Source organism: Macaca mulatta, chromosome 12 (genome assembly GCF_049350105.2).
Source record: "Macaca mulatta isolate MMU2019108-1 chromosome 12, T2T-MMU8v2.0, whole genome shotgun sequence".
In the NCBI taxonomy this organism is placed as follows: Eukaryota; Metazoa; Chordata; class Mammalia; order Primates; family Cercopithecidae; genus Macaca; species Macaca mulatta.
The window spans coordinates 142,765,769-142,783,020 of NC_133417.1; the positions used below are offsets into that span (position 1 = coordinate 142,765,769).

General features: G+C 55.0%; 1 protein-coding gene across 9 annotated transcripts in view; it reads left to right on the forward strand.

The window, feature by feature from the left end:
- Nucleotides 1-17,252, forward strand: part of MLPH (melanophilin) — a 67,710-nt gene that overhangs the window by 42,920 nt on the left and 7,538 nt on the right. For 4 of the 9 annotated variants that reach the window (XR_013402254.1, XR_013402255.1, XM_077957997.1 and 1 more), the window contains exons 9-11: nt 11,213-11,398; nt 11,654-11,809; nt 13,414-13,506. Coding sequence is in view for 6 of the 9 variants with exons in the window: in XM_077957997.1 (XP_077814123.1) it covers nt 11,213-11,398; nt 11,654-11,809; nt 13,414-13,506 (435 nt within the window). In the remaining 3 variants the exon portion in view is untranslated. Of the gene's footprint in view, nt 1-5,404; nt 5,489-11,212; nt 11,399-11,653; nt 11,810-13,413; nt 13,507-17,252 lie in introns of all 9 variants that reach the window. The other 5 variants (XR_013402253.1, XM_077957995.1, XM_077957996.1 and 2 more) reach the window with 2 other exon arrangements.

A 17,252-nucleotide genomic window follows, 5' to 3' on the forward strand; every position in this document is an offset into this window, starting at 1 on the left:
GGGGCACACAGAAGCTGCTCTGCAGGGTCCAGGGCTTCTCCAGCGCCCCGGCCCTTCAGTGCACAGGAGGACCTGAGATGGAGCATCACCCAACTCTTCAGCCACAGGGCTGCAGATTCCTCTCCCAAGGCCTTGGCCTACACTGTGGCAGTCACTAGACCAGCACTGGCTCAGGAGTGGGCAGCAAGGAGAAGTGTGCGGTAGGCCCCGGGCTTTTCTGAGCTCTCATTCAGCAGGAAATCTGTCCTGTGGCTGTTCGCACAGGGCCAAACCTTCGCGTGCATGATAAGTGGGGGGCTCCTCCAACCTCCTGTCACTTTGCTTCTGCACCCAGAGAAATGATCTGCCACAAACGGGCACCAGAATTTCAAAAAGAGCCTTTCCTAGCATGGCAATATGGGGAATCGCAGGGGTTTGGGTTCGAAAATTGGGCTAGCGTCCACGGGGCAGAAGTGCGCAGTTTCTGAATTCAGCATCTCTCCGGAGTCAGTGCCCTCGGCTGACTTTTTACTGTAGTGTCATCTGGAAGCTTCCTCAACCCTGGGTGGAAATTTCTCCTGCACCAACTTCCTTGAGGGCCCACTTAGTCTCTGAAAGAAGCACCCTTGCCCCTGAGCATAGCCGGGCATGAAAGGCCCTGAGAGGGCCTGCATGGAGACTACTTATGGCCGCTTCACCCACTGGCCCCACAGTTCCTGAGGCATAGAACTCCTTTGATGTAACAGCAAGCAAGGCCCTGATGCAAGGAAGTGTCCTTTCACTCAGATCAGGGAGTGACTGGCTTGGGCCCTGCAGTTTCTGTGTCTCAAGAGGACCTGGAAGCTGCAGGTGTGCTGAGCCCTGGCAGGGACTCAGAGCAGACCTGGTGCTGCAACATTCACGCCTCCACCACCTGCATTCGCAGATCTAGTTCTGAAACATGGAATACGCACAAGTCGGGCAGAGCAACTTCATTACTCACAGACAGGCAGCAAGGTCCCCCAGGCTCAGGGAAGCTGCAGGGAGGGTAGAGTCTCGGCTGCAAGTGTCCTGTGTCATGCGGCAGCTGGGGGACCCCAGAAAGCATTCCTCTCTGAGTCTTATACCCTGGGAAACTGGGATCACTGGGCCAAAGGATATCCAGTTCTAGAGCTCTAGACAATCCAGACAGTTCTTCCTTGTATCAGAAAGTGGCTTTCTTGGCACATTCTATAGTTATTCTGAAAAAAGGGGAAGAGCCGACTCAGCCAAGTCCATCCAGGGACCTGTGGCTGCAGGGGACAGTGGAGGACCAGGGTGGCCAGGATAGAGACCTCTTGGGTGAGGCCAGGATAGAGACCTCTTGGGTGAGGCCAGGATAGAGACCTCCCCGGTGTGGCCAGGATAGAGACCTCTTGGGTGTGGCCAGGATAGAGACCTCCCCGGTGTGGCCAGGATAGAGACCTCCCCATTGTGGCCAGGATAGAGACCTCTTGGTGAGGCCAGGATAGAGACCTCTTGGGTGTGGCCAGGATAGAGACCTCTTGGGTGTGGCCAGGATAGAGACCTCCCCAGTGTGGCCAGGATAGAGACCTCCCCAGTGTGGCCAGGATAGAGACCTCCCCATTGTGGCCAGGATAGAGACCACTTGGGTGTGGCCAGGATAGAGACCTCTTGGGTGTGGCCAGGATAGAGACCTCCCCAGTGTGGCCAGGATAGAGACCTCCCCAGTGTGGCCAGGATAGAGACCTCCCAGGCTGGCCAGGTAGAGGCCCATGGCAGATCCTTGGCTGGCTGAGCATCTCCTAGCTTCCTAGTCTGAAGACAATGGGATGAAGAAGAGAATCAAGTTGTCTATTTTCAGTAAACCTTTAGTTTAGCAACTTTAGTAGCATTTAGTAAAATACGTATCATGGTATCCAGCCCCGCTGAAATCAATTATCTTTTATACCTGCTTGGAATTATTCTCTAGTTCATGTTTGTATATCCTGCCTCTGGAATTGTTTCTCTTTATTTATTCCTATGAACTTGTATTTACTTTTTCAACCCTAAATAATGAGATTCAGAAAATATAAATAAGTATTAGTAAATCGAGTTTATCAGAACAAAAGCTTGAGAGTGGCCACCCGGAAACACAGACTCCAAACAAATAGGGCCCCAAGTGGACTAGTGAAGGTTCCACTTCTGTAGAAATGTTAGCAGGATCACATCCTTGCGGAGGAACAGTGACCTGGGGGGCCCTCATCTCCAATCCTGTTTGGTCTTAATTATTTATAGGGGGGAAAAAAAAAAGGTAGAAGTTTCAGCTATGAAACATGTCCTCTCAAGACTTAGAATTTAAAGTTCCAACAGCTTTATTTGAATTATTTAATGTCACAACCTCAACTAATATTTCACTTAGATTGTTTCCCATGCATCTTTATGTGGAGGAAATTAAGCAACAGAAGGAAGCTCCAAACGCAGCAGCGATTCTGTACTTCAGAGAAAAAACCCAGACAGACTCTTAGAGGGCCTTTGTGAAGTGACTGCCATGGGACCCCAGGAGGAAGCCCTCTCAATCTGCCCATCAACCCCAAGACTCCCAGTCATGCCCTCAGAGCCTGAGCATTCTCAGGAATCGTATTTTATCACGGCTCCTCTGAGGAGGCAATGCGTTGCCTGCCTTTGCATTTGTATTTACAGCCACAGCTTTCCAGATGAGGGGTAATCAGAAAAGACTCCCTGTAGATATTGCTCAAGCCCAGACAAGGCCCAAGATGGCATAAACGTGTGGTAGGAAGGAAGCTTCCAGGGGGCTGAGATGGGAGACGGGAGAGGACACCACCCTGGCACGTACCCTCCGCCCCCTCACTCCTGAGGGCTGGCCGCGGGGCCATTCATGCGTGCTCAGGCTACAGACACGAACAGTTTCCCATAAAAGTGTCACCAGTGACACATTTTGTTGGTTTGTTTTAATCCCTAGCCAGTGTCTGTATTGCATTTGTAAACTTTAAACTTTGATATTGTTGCGAATTGAAAGCACAAGGGGTTCATACCTAGTATTCCATCCGTATGTATCTAAGTAAAGTGATAATCCTGACAACTGGTGCCCATGCAGGGTCAGACACCCAGGTCTGAGTGATGCTACTCCCCCCAGAGCAGTTGCTACTCTTGGAGAAATTTAATTTTTTTAAAAACCCGAAATCTTTTCATTACCCAGAAAATCTCTCCATAAGGGTAGCAGAGAAAGAAGACAGTTTTATTCTTGAACAAGCATCAAACCAGCGTATGGCACATGCCCCAGGCAATCCGCTGACAGATTGCAAAGACAGGAAGGGCTCTCAGCCCTTATGCAGCCCGGCAGGCCCAGCCCATTCTACACAGTTCTCAGCACAAACCATTACCAGTCCTCACCAGTGGGAGGACCTGATGGCACCTTTGATCGCAGTGCACATCCTCGCTCTAGCATCATAACCGGAGACCACTGTGTTGGCTTTAACCAGAAGAAAAGCAACCTTCTCACACATCTTTAAGATGGGAGCTAGTTTTGCCAACTGAAGCAAGGTGCCCACCCACGTTAGCCTCTTCACCCTCTCTTGGGGAGTGGGAGCTAGGGTTATCTCCAGGGATGTTTCCATTTCAAAAACACAGTTCCCAGGTGGCGTTTTGAGACTGCAGAGAGGCTTTTTAGCCATTTTAAAGATTTAAATTTATTTGGAAAAAGCAGAGAAAGAAGCTCTGAAAGACAAGGGGGCAGTGGGAAGTCTCTTCTCTATTTTCTTTCTTTTTTTTTTTTTTTTTTTTTGTCAGAGTCTTGCTCTTGACACCCAGGCTGGAGTGCAAAAGCATGATTTCAGCTCACTGCAACCTCCACCTCCCAGGTTCAAGCGATTCTCCTGCCTCAGCCTCCCAAGTAGCTGGGATTACAGGCACCCACCACCATGCCTGGCTAATTTTTGTGTTTTAGTGGAGACAGGGTTTCGCCCTGTTGGCCAGGCTGATCTCAAACTCCTGACCTCGTGATCTGCCCCTACCCCCCTCAGCCTACCAAAGTGCTGGGATTACAGGCATGAGCCACCACAGCCGGCCTCTTCTCTATTTTCAGCAGGCAGAGTGAGCGCCTGATTTTTCCAGTGTGTTTGCATTTGCCCCCACACCACTTGGGCACTCAGCAGTCGCCGAGGAGCTGCTGCACCTGCATGTGGGCTTGTCTGAAAGGGGCCCGGCGCTCCCGAAGCCAGGGTTGCATCATACTCATTGTGTCCATGCTGGTCACCTCCTCAGTGTGGGAGCCTGGACACAGCCAGGGCCTTGTCAGAAAGCAGCGTGCATTCACCCTGAGCTCACTTCCCACTCTTCCCTACTGGCCTCTCCCTGGTTCCCTGCCGCCGCCGCCCACCTGTAGCTCCTGCCCACTTCTCGCAACCCCGACCTCCTCCATCCTGCTTCCAGTTTCTCCCCGTGTGCATTTTCCCCTCTCTTCCACTCTGGATGTGACATTTCCCAGTGATGGTGTCAGGCACTGGCTGGGGAGCTGTTACCCTCTCCTGAGTCCGCATGTGTGCCAAGCCCACTGCTTCCGGGAGACAGAGGCTGTATGCCCAGGGCTGTCTCCCCAGGGTATTGATCTCTGCTTCTGCAGATGCTCAACAGGACCAGAGGGTGACTCAGTTACTAGTGGCCACTCAAGGCGTGGGCTGAGGTCTAACCGAAATCCTGGTGTTGACATTTCTCAGCCAATCATGTCCTTCGGGGAGATTTGCCCACTCAAAGCCCTTGGTGCTGTGATGATTCAACTAATTACCAACCAAACAATACAAAAGCATCTTAACACTCCACAGCACCACTTCCCCCTTTTAAAGCCAGGTGAGCTGTAAATGAGATAATGGCAGGAAAGATGCATCTGCTGAGCGAGGAAAATAACTAGAAAATTGATTTCTCATGTCTCAGTCTGGGAGCTAATAGACTTTGGGTGACTCAAGAGTCTGGTGACTCAAGGGATGAGAAAGTCGTACCTCTGGTCCCTTTATGTTGTCACCTGAAGTGCCTTGCCTCCTAGCCTACTAGTGACCCAAGGCTCTTGCTAGTTTGATCACTGTAGCGTGATTAACTGATATCTTCCTGTGCTGCTCAGTACCGGCAGTGACAGTGGCTGTCCACACTAATGACAACATCACAACCTTCCAGATTCAGCTCCTTGTCCTGCTGGACTCGGCTCCTCTCCTGCCACTTTCACTGTCCTACTCTCCGCTCTTGGTTCTGCTCTAACATTTTGCTTGGTGTTCCAGAACTCGTGGTGTCAGAAATGGGTTTCACAGTTAACCTTCCCAGGCCATGTCATGGGTGGTGGCCTTAGCTCTCCTTCTACTTCTTGGGAATTTGGTGCTTCTGAGGTGGTGGGTGCCAGTGTCTTGCTGGTGGGAGTGCGCTGGGTCCTCTGCCCACTGTTTCTCTCCTTCTGCTACAGATCTTTGAGCTGAATAAGCGTATTTCAGCTGTGGAACACCTGCTGACCTACCTGGAGAACACAGTTTTGCCTCCCTTGGCCAAGGTAACACCAGGGGCTGGGCAAGGAGAAAGGGCCCCCACAGCTCCTTAAAGGAGGCTGAGGTGTGACATGGGCTTTTGGGAGAAGAGTTTTTTGAGATTTTTCTGTTTGTAAGCTTAAGTTCTGTGTGCAGTTCTCAGAGAGTCAGGAGGTTCCCACCACATAGCCTGAGTGAAGTCGTCTGTCCCATCCAGGCCTGCCACCACCCCTCATCCCCAGAGCTTGAATGAGAGAGAACTTGGAGGGCACACAGGTGTAACAGCCTTCCCAGGGGACATAACTGGAGATGAGAGGAAACTTTCTTGGCCCTACAGCCTCTGAGATCTAGGCACCAAAGCAGGGTGGAGTCTCCTTCCACACCATGTTTGTGAATGTATCATCAGCACAGCTTAGTCTGCTATATGCTGCTATAACAAAATACCACAGACTGGGTAATTTATAATTAGCAGAAATGTATTTGGCTCATGGTTCTGGAGACTGGGAAGTCTAGGATCGGGGGTGGCATCTGGTGAGGGCCTTGTTGCTGTGTCACCACATGGCACATGGTGACAGAGGGCAGGAGAGACAGAAAGCAAGACGGAACTGAACTTGCTTTTACAACAACCACCCTGGAATGAATAACAAATTCATTCTTTCAATAATGATATTATTCCATTCATGAAGGCAGAGTCCTCATGACCTAATCACCTCTTGAAGGTCCCACCTCTCAACACTATTGCACTGGGGATTGAGTTCCCAACACGTGAACTTTAGGGGACACATTCAAACCAGAGCAGCACACCAAGACAACCTGATGGGGAGTAAGTAAAACAAACCATGGCCTGCTGCAGGAGTGTGCATGCATGTGTGTGTGTGTGTGTGTGCTTTTGTGGCTGAGAGACAGGCAGACAGACAGCCGGGGGTGCAGAGGGAGTGGGAGACCCAGTCCTCCATTCTAGCTGAGTCACAGCCACACATCTAGCACCTGGGCACCGAGATAAGGAGATTTAGAAAATATGATTAAGTATTGAGTTTCTTTGACCACAAAGTTTGAGGATAGCCTTCTGGGCCACGCAGACTCCAAAAGAAAGGGGTCAGCACTCCAAAGTGGAGAATTTAAAGTTTCACTTATAGAGGCAGAAACAGAGACGTTTCTCAGTGTTGCAGCATTTTCCATACAAGGCCCGTAATTGCATTGTAGCAATTCAATAGGTTACAGCTTACTAATTCGGGGAAGATTGCTTTAACACTCCATGAGTAGGGGTAATGATCTTTAGAGAGGTCTCATCTCTGGCGCCACTCGGTCTTTCCTAATCGTCTGCAGGGAAAAGGAGAAACTGAAGCTGCATGCTACTTGACTCAGGCCACATAGCCACATCGCTCTCAAGGTTCCCAATCATTTGAAGCTCCCGCAGCTTTAAGTTTGAATGATTTACCACAGGACACTCCTGTAGCACCCTAGGTTTGCAGCTGCTCATTTTTGTTGGGGCCAGGGCTCCGGAGAAACAGATTTGGGTGAAGCTCAGGCTGAGGACATGAGACCAAGTGGGAAGCAGAGCACACAGGCCCCAAGTTAGACCCCAAGGGCTATGCCTGCACAGGCTCTGACCCCAGCCAGAGCGGAGGGAGATTCAGGCCCAGCCCACATGCCATGTGTCCAGCAGGGACCATAGCTGCCTTTATCTGTAAGGGGATGGGTTACTGTGCTCTAGGCTTTAGAGGTGGCTAGGGCTAGACTGACCATGTGCCATCATTTCATATAATCCTGCAGTACCCCTGCAAGGTAGACATTTCTTTCCCTCATTTATAGATGAAGAAACTGAGGCCCAGGCTCTCATGAGTGAGACTCAGCCCATCACTGGCTGGAGAGCACCAGCTGAAAGCACAGGGAGGTTGGGGAGAGCGTTGCTTCCCGCGGGATGCCTCTAGAAGGGCCCTCGCCTGCACTGGAGTCAGAGTGGCCCCAACACAAGCTCCAGAGCCCCATCGGACCCCATGGCCCATATCGAACCATTCAGCCCCCAGGCCGCCCCCAGCCCCCTGCTATACACTGACCCAGGTTCCACTCGGGCCTCAGCTCTGCCTCTCATGTAGACACTGGAGATCTGTCACTCACCTCCTTTACCCCTTCCCTGCCCAACTCCTTCCCCACCCTGCTGACCCCTCGGCAGCACTTGGGACCCGCTGTCTGATAGCCTGCCTGGCCCTAACTCCAGCCCACCCAGAAACGAGTTACCCTTGCAGAGGGAAAGGGCGGCCACCATTGCCGTGGCTCTTGCTGGTAGCTCCCGGCTTTGGCCTTTTGCTCATACAAATCTCAGCCCAGGGACTAGTAAGTCAGAAGTAACAGACTCCACATGGGACCTGCACTGCCCACACACTCCCCGCGAGGGGACGCTGCTTGCAGGAATGGCCCTCTGGGCCGTCAAGGAGCTGGACCTGAGAGGCAGCCAAGCCCTCCACCTTGAGGGGGCTGGATCTAGGGTGGCCAGTGTCCTGTTAGGGGCTCTCAGGGCTTGCACCTGGAAATTCCTGGCAAACAAGGACGAGTTAGTCGCCCTGGCTGTGTCCCATCATGCTGGTTCAGGTCCTTGTCACACACGTATGTTGTCATGTGTTTTCCATACATACATGTGTATACGTGTGCATGTGTTGTGTGTGTAGGTTTGTGTGTGTGTGTGTGTGTGTGAGAGTTTATTTACTGGCTTACAAAGTGAGGACAATCCCTGCCTCTCCCGGGCATCCACCAGCTTCCAACCCCCACACCCCATCGCTCTGCTGCGTCCCGCCTGATGGGTGCTGGGCTTCCGTTTCTCACGGGGATTCTGCAGTTGCTCAGCCCCGTGCACTCTGGGACAAAGTCCAGCTCATATCAGACCCAGTGGCGTTTACAGGCTGAATGTCACTCCCGATCTTTCCACCGAGGGCCTCTGTGATGTGGGGGCTTTGTCAGGAAAGTGGAGCCTCACGGAAAAGCATCCCGGCTCAAACATACGGCTTATTCATTGACTGAATCTAATTATCCTCTTGGTGTTCGTCTGTGAGACCCCAGGCAGCCAGCCCTGTCGATCTGTCTCAATAGGCTTCGTCCAAATAGAAAATTAGATGATCGTGCCTAATATCCTCAGCTTGATGGGTGAGGGAGGGATCGATGCCACCCAGGGGCACCGTGGGCTGTGAGCAACTTCCTGGTGGAGGCGCCTGCCCTCCCTCCCTCCCAGTCCTCCAGTGTCAGTGGAGGTGACGGCTCCCAAAGGAAGGGACGAAGGGCGGCACTAAAATTCCCCAGGTGGCATCTCTGGGCGGCCGACACCTCACATTTCAAAGTCGACTTCATGGGGCCAGGGGAAAGCCCTCGGAACGTGGGATGGCTGAGTGAACGGACAGGTGCACTGGCAGACAAGTGAATGGGCGCCGTCTTCCTGGCCATGTTGCTAACTTGTGTGACTTCATCACTGGGAAGAGTCGGGAGACACAGGGAGCCACTCCGCTCCCAGTGCCGGCCCCTGACGGTGGGAAGGTGGCCATGAACAAAGTCAACAAAAACACGGGCCTCGTGGGGTTTGCATTCCATTCAGGGGAGGCAGGAAACACGCAACTGCAGGAACATCAAGTTTCCCCCAGAAGGGCAGGGCCTGCATCTGCTGAAGGGAACTCAGCACAGACAGGTCACAGGGAAAAGGCCAACGACGTGTTACCGTGCACATGAACACGGGGGTCCCGTGAACGTGGGACTGGAAGCAGGGACAGATGACTGAGGTTTACACCCAAGGCGACAGGACGGATGGGGCTTGGGGCTTCCTGAGGGGTTGCAGTGGTGACAAGGTCATGGGAGGGGGAGGGGAGGAAGGGCTTCTGGTTATGGAGGTAAAAATCTCTCAGGTAACCAGGAGCTGCCCTCGAAGAATCGGCAGCAGCCCGTGCTGGCAGCGTCTCCATCTGACGTGTCAGTGTCAGGCATCAGTGTCATCTTAAGATCGCTGGAGGGGGTCTCAGAGAAAGCCCGTCTGTCTGGTGTTCAGCTCACCCCTATAGCTTTCCTCCACAGACAAAATCCACCTCCCACCCCACACACACACACACAAAGACAGGTTTTCTGAGCGATCCCATCTGCAACTTCTCTGAATAAACAGCTGGAAATACGTCCCAGAAGTCTATTCTGGGGTGGTGTATTTTGGTTTCCTTCACCAACCAACAAGTGGAACACAGGTCAGGAGGTGGAGGAAGGTAGAGAAAAATAAGTCAAGGCAGAAAGTCTTTGGGGTGAGGGTGGCATTTCAACCAGGACAGTCAGGGCGCCCCACTGAGCGTGAGATTTGCCCAAAGAGCTGGCAGCGGTGCCGCTGTGTGGCTATCTAAGATCAAGTGTTGCAGCCCCTCCTAAGGTCCCAAGGAGGGAGCCACTGCAGGAGAGAGCCTGGCCGAGACGGGCAAGGCAGGGGCAGGCGGGGGAGCAGAGGCTGGAGCTGGACGTAGTGGCAGAGTCAGACAGAATGGAGCCTCCCAGGCCATGGTCCAGGCTCTGCTTTTTACTGTGGAAGGGATGGGGAGGCTTGAGCAGAAGACAGCTGGCTGAGGGCACAGGGGTTGCTCTGGCCGTCCTCCTGAGAACAGGTTGTGGAGGTGGGAGTGAGACAGCAGGGCCGGCTGGGAGAAGGTGGTGGTCGAACCAGATCGCAGCAAAGGTGGTGCGAGGCAGACCGATCCTGGGGGCCTCGTGAAGGCAAAGCCAACAGGAATGGATATTTGGGACGAGAGAAAAAGAGGAGTCAGGATGTCTGCAAGGTTCTTGGCCTAAGCAAGGTTCTTGGCCTAAGCAAGCTTTAAAGAGTGGAGCTGCCTCAGCCAAAATGAGCGACGCTTTAAATCTCATCACCTACCTTAGCACAGTGTTAGCTGTAAGAGGCAATTGGGATAATTTTGTGTTTTTATCACATAACTCTGTTACCTTCTGAGAGCTGGCGCCTAAAACTCTTCAGGAAAGGCCAGCGTCCACAACAGACAAAGCCTGCCCTTAACCTCCCTGCCTCCTGCCCACAGACAAGGTGGCCAGTGGAACTAGACCCTCTAAGGACTTTATATAGATTATTGAACTGAGTTGGTATGAGAACTTGCAGGTTAGATACTGCTGTCACTACCATTTTAACGCTGAGGGAACTGTGATGCAGAGGGGTTGAGTGACCTGCCGAAGGGCACACGGTCTGACGGGAAGCCACAAGGGAACTCGCAGTCCAGTGGCTGGTTTTATGTGATCAGGAGCCGTGTGCCACAGAGGAGTGTCCCACAGCAGTTGCTAAATGAATCCTTGGCCAGAGCGTGGGAAGAGTCCAGCCCCTGGAGATGGACCCGACCAAGGCTGTCTGTGTATTTCCCTGAGAGAGAGTGGGCAGAGATCTGTGAGTCCACACCCCTCTCTCCCCATCCCTAGAGTGAGGACATCAGCCTGGAATAAACAAGAGGCACCCTTAAACGGAAGGGATGAGAAGGGAAAAAAACAGTGGGTCTTAGATAGCCAGGAGTGGTGGCCAGCTTTCCCTGGGAGCCCCCAGCCCTGCAGAGCCTGCTTCTGGGGTCTCGGACTGGGCCCCAGTGGGGCACATTGGACAAGCCGGCATGGAGAAGGGAGGCAGCTGAGCTCAGCAGAAACCCTAGGTGTGCTGGGCCCAGGCCCATCTCCCAGAGCCAGCCCTGGAGCTCCACGGCTCCAGATGACTAGCCGAATCCAAGCCCACTGGCCTGTTCTGTCAGGGTCTAGGTGCTGGAGTGCACACAGAGGCTGATGTAGAGGAGGAGACCCTGAGGAAGAAGCTGGAGGAGCTGACCAGCAACGTCAGTGACCAGGGGACCTCGTCCGAGGAGGAGGAGGCCAAGGATGAAAAGGCAGAGCCTGACAGGGGCAAATCAGTTGGGGCTGTCCCCCAGGCGGACCCAGAGGTGAGACTACCCCCCAGGGGTCTCAGCAGGACCCTGCAGAGGTAGGGGCAGGGATGGACAGTCCCAGCTGGCCACTGCCCTCCCCAGGGAGGTAGCCACCCACAGGGGCACACCAAGGGCCCTTGATGGGTTCTGCAGCTGTGAAACCAGCTCCCAGGATTCAGAGAGGAGAGCAACGTCATGGCGAATCCCCATCTGGGTGAGACCCCGCACTCCCTCCTGCTGCCGGTCAGCCTCCGTCCTTCTCTTTCATAGGTGAGCATGGCTGCCCATCAAACCAACAGACAGGAAAAGAGCTCCCAGGGCCCTGGGGACCCCGTCCAGCACAGCAGGACCACAGATGAGGAGCTGTCGGAGCTGGAGGACAGAGTGGCAGTGACGGCCTCAGAAGTCCAGCAGGCAGAGAGCGAGGTAGTCTGGAAGGCACAGGGGAGCACTGGGTTCTGCAAACACAGATGGTGACCACACCCGAGCATTGAAAATCTGACAGCTCTAACCATCTGACAGCTCACACTGAGCCCTCCCCATTGGCCCAGCATGCACAGCTCTGAAGGCCAAGCATGAACCTGGGGGTTTCTGTGGGACTCACCTGGCTCACCACCCATTCACTGAGCCCTCCACCCCTTCCCTTTTTCCTGTTCAACTTGGTGAGGTACAGGCAGGGTTTCCACCAAGAAAAAGGTGATGAACACACAATCCCTGACCCAGGATGGGGGCCTAGAAGCAGGCCTGGAATTTAGGACAGCCCCAGACCTCAGCACTGGACTCTATCCCGAGGGCCATCTGTGAGTCTGAGTTGTGGCTGCAGAGCTTGAATCTGGGTCTGGAACCTATCAATAGTGCACAAAAGTCAAAGGGCAGAGCCAAAGCATTCAGGCCTCCCAGGGACAGCCGAGGAGACTTGGGCACTGCTCTGTCCTCCCTGGAGACCTACAGAGAGGAGAAGTTCTGCCCCTCAGACTGTGGGGACAGCCAGCCCCCACGACCCGCCTCCACTTCCCTTCTCATCAGCAGGTGTCTGTCACTCCCTGAGGACAAAGAGCATGTCCCCTAGAGCTGTTCAAGGGGAGCAAGTCAGGCTCTGGACTTTCCCTTCATGTTTTCCTTCTTGCTTTGCAAATAAATGTAGCCCACATTGTGTAGGTCACAGAAGATCCAGCTGCGAATGTCTTAGACCAAGCCCCTGCCTTCCTGGAGCTTGTTTTTAGTGGAAGGAGATAAACAGCAAACAAACAAACAAGATCCTTTGGGTTCATGAAAGGTGTGATTAAGACAGTCAGTGAAGATGAGCCCCTAGAGTGCTCGGGGCGGGGCGATTTAGATAAGGTGGTCAGGAGGGATACTAGGAAAATAAGCCAACCTGGCAAATCCAGGGGACAGGAGTCCGGGTGGAGGCAGCAGCGTGTGCCAAAGCCCTGGGGTGGTGGTGAGCTTGGTGCGTGCAGGGATTACCCGTGAAACCCTGAGACCGGGTCAGAGTGATGAAGGGAGAGTGTGAGGAGGGTGGACGGCAAAGGCCCCTGGGGGCCACTGGAAGGATCTGAATAGGGGGTGATGGGACCTGGTTCTAATTTCCAGAAGCTGCCCCTGGCTGCTGTGGGAGGAGGGGCCTAGGGAGGGAGGAGTGGAAGGGGGGCTGGGCAAGGATGATGCCAGTGGGGGTGGCCGACTGCTAGGTGAAGAGTGGCCACTACTGTCCTTGCCAGTCACGGCCCCTCCTCCAGTCCCTCATGGGAGCCAGACTCCCTGAGACTCCAGAAAACGCCCCCCATCCTGCCTTCCTCCTGCCTGGGTGACTCACAAGGAACACCCCCTTCTCACCAACCATGGAAGACAAACGCCAAGGGGACCACCAAGACGGGCATGTGGCTGGGACGCCAATCTTAAGGGAAAACACAAGTAAAATTGGCTCCAGGAGTGAGCTGGGGGCAGCTGCTCTTCCTGTCCGTGACTTTGAGGCGGGACCTCGAGCGTCTGTCTGAGGGGCCGTCTGTCTGTCTGCTGTCGTCTCGCAGGTTTCAGACATCGAATCCAGGATTGCAGCCCTGAGGGCCGCGGGGCTCACGGTGAAGCCTTCGGGAAAGCCTCGAAGGAAGTCAAACCTCCCGGTGAGTGGGGCACAGTGGTGAGTGGGGGGACGGTGGTAAGTGGGGGGGGACAGTGGTGAGTGAGGCACAGTGGTGAGTGGGGGGACGGTGGTAAGTGGGGGGACAGTGGTGAATGCAGGGACAGTGGTGAGTGGGGCACAGTGGTGAGTAGGGGCACAGTGGTGAGTGGGCGGACGGTGGTGAGTGGGGCACAGTGGTGAGTAGGGGCACAATGGTGAGTGGGGGGATGGTGGTAAGTGGGGGGGACAGTGGTGAGTGGGGCACAGTGGTGAGTGGGGGGACAGTGGTAAGGGGGGGACAGTGGTGAGTGGGGAGGGACAGTGGTGAGTGGGGAGGGACAGTGGTGAGTAGGGGCACAGTGGTGAGTGGGGGACGGTGGTAAGTGGGGGGGGACAGTGGTGAGTGGGGAGGGACAGTGGTGAGTGGGGAAGGACAGTGGTGAGTAGGGGCACAGTGGTGAGTGGGGGGACGGTGGTAAGTGGGGGGGGACACTGGTGAGTGGGGGGGACAGTGGTGAGTGGGGAGGGACAGTGGTGAGTGGGGCACAGTGGTGAGTGGGGAGGGACAGTGGTGAATGGGGCACAGTGGTGAGTAGGGGCACAGTGGTGAGTGGGGGGATGGTGGTAAGTGGGGGGGACAGTGGTGAGTGGGGCACAGTGGTGAGTGGGGGGACAGTGGTAAGGGGGGGACAGTGGTGAGTGGGGAGGGACAGTGGTGAGTGGGGGGACAGCGGTGAGTGGGGAGGGACAGTGGTGAGTGGGGGAACAGTGGTGAGTGGGGCGGCAGTGGTGAGTGGGGGGGCAGTGGTGAGTGGGGGCAGCAGTGGTGAGTGGGGGGGCAGTGGTGAGTGGGGGGGCAGTGGTGAGTGGGGGAACAATGGTGAGTAGGGGAACAGTGGTGAGTGGGGGAACAGTGGTGAGTGGGGAGGGACAGTGGTGAGTGGGGAGGGACAGTGGTGAGTAGGGGCACAGTGGTGAGTGGGGGGACGGTGGTAAGTGGGGGGGGGACAGTGGTGAGTGGGGAGGGACAGTGGTGAGTGGGGAAGGACAGTGGTGAGTAGGGGCACAGTGGTGAGTGGGGGGACGGTGGTAAGTGGGGGGAGACAGTGGTGAGTGGGGGGGACAGTGGTGAGTGGGGAGGGACAGTGGTGAGTGGGGCACAGTGGTGAGTGGGAGGGACAGTGGTGAGTGGGGCACAGTGGTGAGTGGGGAGGGACAGTGGTGAGTGGGGGGACAGTGGTGAGTGGGGGGGACAGCGGTGAGTGGGGAGGGACAGTGGTGAGTGGGGGAACAGTGGTGAGTGGGGCGGCAGTGGTGAGCGGGGGGGCAGTGGTGAGTGGGGGCAGCAGTGTTGAGTGGGGGGGCAGTGGTGAGTGGGGGAACAGTGGTGAGTGGGGGAACAGTGGTGAGTGGGGGAACAGTGGTGAGTGGGGAGGGACAGTGGTGAGTGGGGAGGGACAGTGGTGAGTAGGGGCACAGTGGTGAGTGGGGGGATGGTGGTAAGTGGGGGGGGACAGTGGTGAGTGGGGAGGGACAGTGGTGAGTGGGGAAGGACAGTGGTGAGTAGGGGCACAGTGGTGAGTGGGGGGACGGTGGTAAGTGGGGGGGGACAGTGGTGAGTGGGGGGGACAGTGGTGAGTGGGGAGGGACAGTGGTGAGTGGGGCACAGTGGTGAGTGGGGAGGGACAGTGGTGAGTGGGGCACAGTGGTGAGTGGGGAGGGACAGTGGTGAGTGGGGGGACAGTGGTGAGTGGGGGGACAGTGGTGAGTGGGGGGGACAGTGGTGAGTGGGGAGGGACAGTGGTGAGTGGGGGAACAGTGGTGAGTGGGGTGGCAGTGGTGAGTGGGGGGGCAGTGGTGAGTGGAGGCAGCAGTGGTGAGTGGGGGGCAGTGGTGAGTGGGGGGGCAGTGGTGAGTGGGGGAACAATGGTGAGTAGGGGAACAGTGGTGAGTGGGGGAACAGTGGTGAGTGGGGGGGGCAGTGGTGAGTGGGGCACAGTGGTTAGTGGGGGCAGCAGTGGTGAGTGGGGGGGCAGTGGTGAGTAGGGGGGCAGTGGTGAGTGGGGGAACAGTGGTGAGTGGGGGGGCAGTGGTGAGTGGGGCACAGTGGTTAGTGGGGGCAGCAGTGGTGAGTGGGGGGGCAGTGGTGAGTGGGGAAACAGTGGTGAGTGGGGGGGACAGTGGTGAGTGGGGGGAGAGTGGTGAGTGGGGCACAGTGGTGAGTGGGGGGAGAGTGGTGAATGGGGGGAGAGTGGTGAGTGGGGGGGACAATGGTGAGTGGGGGGCACAGTGGTGAGTGGGGGGACAGTGGTGAGTGGGGGGACAGTGGTGAGTGGGGCACAGTGGTGAGTGGGGAGAGAGTGGTGAGTGGGGACAGTGGTGAGTGGGGGGACAATAGTGAGTGGGGCACAGTGGTATGTGGGGGGGGACAGTGGTAACTGGGGGTATAGCAGGACAAGCCACAGACAAAACCCCTCAGACACCGAGTTAAAGAAGGAAAGGCTTTATTCGGCTTGGAGCTTTGGCAGGACTCACGAATCCAACAACTGAGCTCCCCGAGTGAGCAATTCCTGTCCCTTTTAAGGGCTTACAACTCTAAGAGGTTCCGTATGAGAGGGTCATGATCGATCGAGCAAGCAGGGGGTACATGACTGGGGGCTGCATGCACCGGTAATCAGATCAGAACAGAACAGGACAGGGATTTTCACAACGCTTTTCCATACAATGTCTGGAATCTATAGATAACATAACGGGTTAGGTCAGGTGTCTATCTTTAACCAGGCTCAGGGCACAGCACTGGGCTGTGGATTTCATTTCTGCCTTTTAGTTTTTACTTCTTTCTTTGGAGGCAGAAATTGGGCATAAGACAATATGAGGGGTGGTCTCCTCCCTTAGGGGGACAGTGGTGAGTGGGGGGACAGTGGTGAGTGGGGGGACAGTGGTGAGTGGGGACAGTGGTGAGTGGGGGGACAGTGGTGAGTGGGGACAGTGGTGAGTGGGGACAGTGGTGAGTGGGGGCACAGTGGTGAGTGGGGGCACAGTGGTGAGTGGGGGCAGTGGTGAGTCGGGGCATAGTGGTGAGTGAGGGGGACACAGCAACCTCAGTTGAGTTGGTGCCCCCCGAGGCCTCCCCACAGCACACCTGCCACCGGGGTCTGACAGCAGGATCCTGGCCCCCTCACCTCCCTTCCCGTGAACATTCGGCCCGAGTTTCCTCATAGCCAGTTACTCAACTGTACCTTTGTTGGGGTTCATTTTTGTTTATTATTTGTTGTTTCTACCAAAAGCTCTTTATGAGGGGACTCTGAGCCCTGCTCTGAGGATCTGAAAGGCACACACACTCACAGTGTGAAATCCAAAAGGAGCCACCTGAATCACATTGCCTCTTATTGAAAGCCTTAGTCCGCTGCAACGTGAAGATGGATGTGACTAGAAGGGATGGCGCAGGAGACTCACATCAGAGGAGCTGCTCATGTCAGACCAACATCCTCCTCTCCTGACCCCATCAGGAATCTTCAGACAAAACCATCCTGATGAGGACATTTGGCAAAAGAATGGAAGATGTCCTTAGGAGAGTCCCAGACAGGGTCATGACGGAAAATACAGGATGCCCAGTTAGCTTTAAATTTCAGATCAACAATAATCTAGTAAAAGTATGCCCCCAGGCAACATTTGGGACTTACACTAAAAAAATTAGCTGTTGATCTTGTGAACGCAAAATATCTGAGACAGGTCTCAGTCAATTGA